The sequence below is a fragment of the Cariama cristata genome, unplaced genomic scaffold (genome assembly GCF_000690535.1).
Source record: "Cariama cristata isolate BGI_N322 unplaced genomic scaffold, ASM69053v1 scaffold22312, whole genome shotgun sequence".
NCBI lineage: Eukaryota > Metazoa > Chordata > Aves > Cariamiformes > Cariamidae > Cariama > Cariama cristata.
The window spans coordinates 1-7,361 of NW_009605844.1; the positions used below are offsets into that span (position 1 = coordinate 1).

General features: G+C 49.6%; 1 protein-coding gene across 1 annotated transcript in view; it reads right to left on the reverse strand.

Moving 5' to 3' along the window:
* Positions 1-2,607: 2,607 nt before the first annotated feature.
* Positions 2,608-7,361, reverse strand: part of LOC104158486 (trinucleotide repeat-containing gene 18 protein-like) — a 17,492-nt gene continuing 12,738 nt past the window's right edge. The window contains 4 exon segments of the mRNA XM_009696153.1: positions 2,608-2,979; positions 4,044-4,218; positions 6,116-6,244; positions 6,702-6,838. Of these exon segments, the coding sequence (XP_009694455.1) occupies positions 2,608-2,979; positions 4,044-4,218; positions 6,116-6,244; positions 6,702-6,838 (813 nt within the window).

A 7,361-nucleotide genomic window follows, 5' to 3' on the forward strand; every position in this document is an offset into this window, starting at 1 on the left:
CGTATCTGTGGTCAAAGTGGGTGGGAAGAACATTACATCGGGGAATGGGGGTTTGGGGTTTTTTAGGGGGGTGCTTTGGTGCGTTTCTTTGTGAAGAGGCTGTAAACCACGAGGGGAAAGAGGCTGCAGGAGGGGCCGTGTGCCACCATTTTCCATCCCTGCCAGGTCCCTCCATGACAAGTCTCAGGCTCAGCAAGTGGGAGCTGAATAAACACAGAAATAACGTATTTCCTTCTTTCGGTCAGAAATAGACACTCTCTACCTAGGCCATGTGCCTCCTGTCCTCCCTGAACACAAGATCCAAGGAGTGTTTTTAGCTCAGGAGCAGAAAACTGAGGTAGACACTTGCGCTACAAAGATGTCCACCAAAAGCGCAGCAATGCCAACAACCGGACCATCAACCTGAATTAGTCTTAACCACGGTTATGTTCAACACTCTGACCTAAATCTCCTTTTCTACATCAACCAACTCTCCCAGAGGGTTTTCGACATGGGCAGCCGGAGCGAGTCCAGCTGCCAAGCAGGCAACGTGTCTAACTCCAAATGTCTAACTCCAAACATGCTACCCTAGACACTCTGCGGCATGCAATATAAAGTACACCAAAACGGAGCAGGGACCAAGTCACTCCTTGGTTGGTGAACCGTGGTTTTACAAAGCTGCCAAGCCCTGCAGGCGATGAGAAGTTATCCAGCGGTCCCCTCTGACATCTGATTAGTGGAACAAAAAGCATATGGTACCCTTGGATGCAATAAAAGCGGGTATGAATTGTCACCTCCCTGCTTGTGAACGCACCATCAGCTCCACAACATTATGGACATTGTGGCAGGGACCGTTCCAGCCTGTGAGCAGCAGCAGCAGACGCTCTCCAGCGTCAGCTCAGGTCAGGCATCGCTCCCCACCTCCACTGCTTTGGTTGTGGAGAGGAGGAAATGAGGGATAGCAAGTTTAGAAGGTCTAAAGCCCAACTACGCAAATGATTTTGGGCATCTGACTTCTGTTAAAATCTGTGGGAATAGGATGCTCAGCTCGCCCTTTGGATCTATGCCCAAGGTTTTCAGGACTCCAGCTAGAAAATCATGAGGTTAGGAGGCAGAAAGACTTGGCACCAGTCCTGCTTCTCCTCCTCCACAAGAGCAGCCCACCAGTCATGGGAGGTGCTGCCATATGCTCGACCTGCCTCCCCAAATCTATCACGCTTCAGTGACCAAATGACAGGCTAAAGCCCTCTCCCTGAACCTGCACACAGCTGAAAAACCACGTGCCAAAGCTGAGCCATTTCAGAGTCAGTTCCTCAGTGACAAGAATCCTCCTAAGCCAAGATTTGTGTGCCGAAGGGGCACTTTCCTACACCAGGAGACTTGCTGGAGAGCGGAGGGGTCAGACAGAAGCTCCCTTAGGTCCAGGAGGCACTTTTTGTTTGTGAAACCGTAGTACCAAGTGCAAGAGCACTGCAAAAGCTCCCTCTGACACGAGCCAAGGCTTTTAGCTCCAGGAACAGCCCAAGCCTCCTCTCCCCATTAGCTCCAGAGGTTCCAGTTTAGGAGCCATGTGTCTGTCCTTGGAAGTGAAGCGCATTCAAGTGAACTGTTGGGTGCTGTGTACAGCACAATCAGTCAAAGGCTGTGTTCAAGTCCGGTGGACACAATGGCTCCTATTTTGCCATGTAAATGGCTAATTTCATGTCAAACATTTGTTCCGTTGGAGAATCACTAGCTCATCATCTACCCCATTAGTGGAATTTCTAAACCAGTGTTGCACTGAGAAATATATTTGTTATGCATACAAACACCCCATAAGGGTTTTAACACTGGACTTAAATGGCTGCAAGCAAAAGAAAAGATGCGTATGTAAGTGAGCTAAGACAATTACACAATCAGGCCTCAGACCATAAACTCCAAGTCCCTCACATGCTCTCTGCCCCATTGTCTGCCTGAACCATTAAAGACTCTTCTACCTTTGGTTCTACCGCCTTCCCAACATGACCTGCAATTCAGATTTTTCCTTCTGTAACAGGGGTCCCTACCTCTGTGGAACCTTTGCCTTGGGTGCACTTCGGGTTCAGAAATGGCAATCCGTACACAGGATGCCAGAGTAGAGATGAACACTGATGAGAGATGGGAAGGCTGAGCACCATCAGCCAGGAGGATGCTCATGAACATCAGTGCTCCCTGGCAGGCTTTGCCTTCTCCATCTGACTCCATGGCATAATCCTAAAGTCAATCCCACCCAACTCAACAAGGCCTTCAAAAGTCAACTGTTAACCACCTCCTGGAGCACAGGCTATTAGTACTCAACTGACAGGTAGAAAGAGAGTGTCTACTCCCACCGAAAGCAAGAACAAGGGTCACCTTCTTTTTCAACGCGTTTTTCCCCACTGACAATCACTACAACACAGGACAGCGAGAGACATGCTGATATTGGCTACCTCTTGGACAGCAAGTTGGACAGACAACTCACGCTGACCCCAAAGATGCAGCAGCATTGATTCAACATGGAGGAGGTCACCTTTCACTCATGAGCAAAACCAGACCCATCTCCAAGAGGTCAGAAACCTCCACCACAAGCCCCCACAACAGATTACACTGTAAGAAGAGATAAATGAGAGATTACTTACTATAGGAGTAGCTGCTAACTTCAGATACTGCTGGTGAATGGGAAACCTTGAGTTGATTTTTCACTTTTAACCCCACCTCCATCTTCTTCATTTTGGCAGCCACTTTGTTTTTACCTTCCTTGGTGGTTTTTAGCGACAGCCCCAGGTTTTTGGCCAGGCTCTTCTTCTCCTCCTTGCTCGGCAGAGCCTCGTGGGGTGGGAGGTACCTGCTGCCACCTCCACTAGTTTTTGGCTTTCCCCCAGAGCTGTCGGCAAACTTGAAGGGGGATTTGAGCTTGTCTTGTTTGGTGAGCGATAGGGCCTTGTCAAGCTTGCTGGCCAGCTGCTCCTGATCCGACGGCACCTTCTTCTTTTTGAGCTTTAACTGCCGAGGTGAAAGGAAGAGACACAGGTGAATACAGAGCAGGTATCATGGCAGACCTGAGGGATTTTACAAGCCCTCGTAACAGTCTCTCATGCACGCTAGTTAGTAAGGCCTCAAAATGATGGTCTTAAGCCCTGGCTGCCATAACCCACCATGGTGCTAGGGAAGAAGAAGAGGAAGATGTCAGCAAACACCACAGCTTTACCCTGATCGAGCACTACAAAATCACAAGATTAACACAGAAAAATTGAATTCTCTTCCAAAAGAAATACGTTCATAGAATAACATGTTTGGGAGTTCTTTTTTCTCAACACCTTCTGGTTTTTAGGATTGGTTTTACAAGCTTTTCTCTAAATCTTGAGGATTAAAAATCTTCTTTACCCAAAACTCTAGCCAAATAAATATGGATTTCCACATAATCAACCAGCTCCAGAGGCTGGGATGCCAAAGACCCAAATACCTCTCAGAAAGAGCATCAGCACCGCTGCATTAGTCGGTGCTGTTACACCCTTTTCAGTATTTTCTCGCTTCTTGAAAAAAGTAAATATACTTTACATGTGCTACAGCTAGATAACAGCAGCTGTAACTCAGTACTTTCCCTGTATGCATTTTGGATTTCACCAGCAGCTTAAAGCTCCAGTAAATGTCTCATTGCCTCAACAGGAGCAGATGAACACCCTGCATTTAAAATACTGAGGTTGTGCTCCCTTTCCTTCCTTGCTTTGGGAAGTCCATTCCTCTCCACTACCTTGACACGCAAAGGGGCTAAGACAAGCACTGCGCTGGATTCAGAGGTAGTGCAACACTGCAATGCTCTGGCTGGCGTGAAGGCACTTGCCTCTCTGCTGCCTACCAAAGAGGTCCAACCTCCATAAGCCAACGTCAGCCTTTGCAAACATTGCTCAGCTGCACAGACAGTCCTCTCGTTAAAAGCTTCTAAACCCACGTGAACTGAGAGCACCTCCAAGATCAGGAGAAGTTATCCAGTGCAAGCCAACACTAGCAAAGCAGGAAAGAGATCTGCTTTTGGCCTGTGGCTCCATGTTCCCCATGAGGGCACTGACCTCATTTGAGAAGCTGGGAGCCGCATCGTGCTCTTCCCAGCTCTGGTTCCTCCCTTTCATCTTGCCATTGCCGCTCTCCACATCCTCATCTTCCTCCGGGAGGGCCCCTTTGTGCCTCTTCTTCATGCCCTCGCCAGTCTCAGAGTCTTCAGAGAGCAACAAGGACTTGCTCAGTCTGCAAGCCAAGCACAGCACGGGTCAAGGTGGGGGGCTTTCCTCTCTGTGATCCCCTCCAAACTCAAATGTGAGGTTAAATGCCTCCTAGGACAGAAGGGATCCTCAGCAGGAGCCAAGTCCACTGAGAAGTGACAGAAGTTTGGACATGGTTTTCCACCAAACAGGAGAGCCAAGGAGCCCGTCTTGCACACTCTTGGCCACAAGCACAGATGAAGGTGCCTGAAATCAGAGACCTGCAAGGCGGTCTCTGAAAGGATGTATTTGGTGTCTTGAATAACAGCCACCGAAAAGTGCCTGGTTTGGTACAGAGCAGCAGAGGGAGGGACAGACAGCTGAGCTGGCCCTGTAGGTCTTTTCCCACCTCTACTTTCATGGACTCTGTAGGTACAGAGAGTGATTCCCAAGGCCCAGGGAGGTGCCTCACTGCCCAGACACTTGCTCTGGTTGCTCAGATATGAGCACGGAGGTTGTAAGGAATTACCACGCAGGGTGACACAGAGGAACAAGGGCACTGCAGGGATTGGCTTGCCCAAAGCACAGGCAATCTGCTTTACAAGCCTGGCCCCTCTGAGAGGCATTTGTGACCTATGTCTTCAGTCTCACTTTGGGATTTGGGGGGAAAGGAGAGGGTAAATAAATGATTAAAAAATAAAAATAAAAAAAAAAGTAGGTGAGACTATAAGCACATCTTTCACTGTTCCCCAGGTGTCCTCAGTAACTATCTGATGGATGATCAGTCAACACCTCAAGACCTCTACCAAGCCTCCATTAAAAGCTCTCATATGCCACCTCCTTCATGCTAAGCCTGTTGGACCAGGTCATACCACCACCACCACAAAGCCACCGACACGGGGCAGCCTCCTCAGCTTCTAGACATTTCCCCTCCCCTCTGTCCTCTCTGCTGACCTCCGCAGACAGCTAAACCAACACCTCAGGTCCTGGACGTTGGCTCAGGGTGCATCTCCATCTCCCACGCCAGGCTGCTCAAACATTCCTCTGATGCGGGGACATGCACACACAACATGATCACGCGTGCCCACAAGCACAACTCCAGCCACCTCTGGACGCCTCCAGCCTGTTCATCCATCCAAACAGGACGAGCAAAACACAGAGCCACGAAGAGGACAGATTTTCAGATGTGCACAGTCAGTGGGAGCTGGGCACCTGAATCTAATTTGTAGTCTTGAAAGGACATTTGCAAAAATCTGCAGCACGCAGGGAGGCAGCTTGGAAGTGCCTTCCCATTGGAGAAATTTGGCCATCTATGGATGGTTAGATAGCCAATTGTGGTGAGATCCAGGGATCCAAGTAAGACCAGATGGACTTGCAAAAGAGAAAAAAGCAGGAGAGAGAATGATGCAGAGACTTGAAAGAGAGGTCAGGCGAAACCAACTCCCACTGATTAAGGGAACAAAGATGAAGAACAGTAGAAACACAGCAGAAAGGCCCTACAAAGTAGGTAACGTGGAATAGCCCTGTCCTTCCCATTTCTGACATCAACGTCCCAGCAGTTAGCGCCACAGCATCTGCTTGCACCATCCGCTCTCCTGTAAACACACGAGGACGCGCCTCCCAACACCAAGAGCTCACCTACGGGTACCTGCCTAGCGGGCTGCTCCGTATCACTGCACCGCTGCTCAACTCAGCCTGTCCTACTCGCACCCAACACAAGACACGTGCTGCTCTACCAGCAGGGAGGGAGGATGCTGGCACCGTATTCCCACTGTAAGGACACACTCACGTTAAATGCACACTTCCACATCACTGATGCTAGCGACCGGCCTGCCAACACAACACCACGGCGAGCCCCCGCTGCATCCGAGACACTCTCCCCAAGTAAGACCCTGGTGCAGCGACCCTGCCATTTTCCCGTCTTCCCCAAATTCCAGCCTTACTTTCCACTCTTGCTGTCACTCTTCCCTCTCTCCTTAATGGGTGACAGAGCGCTTGATCCAAGTTTCCTCTTCCTGGGCCTTCCAGGGCCTCTTCTCGCCAAGCTTCTACTTTTCTCGTCATGCTTTTCCCTTTAAAAAAACCACACGCTTCACTGTTAACCAAGGCAACAAAAAAAAAGCAAAGGAAAAAAAAAGGCAAACTAAAATTTTGCAACCAAAAAGCAAAACAAACAGGAGAAAAAAAATAAAGCAAATAAATCCAAAAAGAAGAGAAAGAGAAAAAAACTAAAAGAAAGCAAGCAAGAACGGGAGCCAACCCAGAACCTTCGCCTGTCACCAAACTGCTAAACTGAGCTGCTGAAGCCAAGGTGGTCTCTAATACGGTCTCCCAGCTGCATTCACCAGTGATCAGGTTGTTGTGTCACATAGCCTAGGAGTGTGTTGCGCAAAGCTCTGGCAGGTCGTACCAGGAGGAGAGGAGAGGAGAGAGGGGGGATGGAGGGCTTGTTTTCTCTCCCGGATCGAGAGGTAGTGAAAGTGCCCAGCTGGAAAAAAAACAGACCCGAGTGAGCAGCCTGTGACTTACTCGGAGTCCCTGCGGCGCTGCAGCTTCACCAGCTCCCGCTGCTTCTCCTTGTACCGCCGCTGCAGCTCCGCCAGCCTCATCCTGTAGTCCAGCTCCATCGCATCCATGTTCTCGATGGCCGATTTGATGGAGTACATCTAGGGTGGGGAGGCAACAGGGGACAAGAAGGTCAGGACATGTCCAGGCCCTCACCTAGACCGGCACACTGGGGTGCCCTTGCAAAGGCCAAGATCTGCAGCCTGGCAGGGAAGCCCTCCGTGCTTACAGTGGAGCACAGCATCCCTGCCCACAACAACCACAGGCCTAGAGTGGTACCCAAGCAAAACCAGCACAGTGAAGATGTTCTGTGGCTTATGCATGGGACGGTATTAGCTTTGAGGGAGAGCAACCCTGGGAAAGAACCAGCAGGATAAAACACATCCATGCAGTCTCTTCTCCCTTATTTAAAAAAGACAGATCAAAATATTCCCTGTTTTGGAACACTGAATTGCTGGGTACAAAATAATTTGTCTGTCTCTCCCATGCGGAAGAGTCAGCAAAGAAAAAAACAAGGAAAAACCCTCCTGCCACTATCTTTATTTATCCCCCTCTGCCAAAGCAGTAACATGTGAGTTCCTGCTGGCTTTGTATTACAAACACCACTTCTAGGGCTGCCGAGGG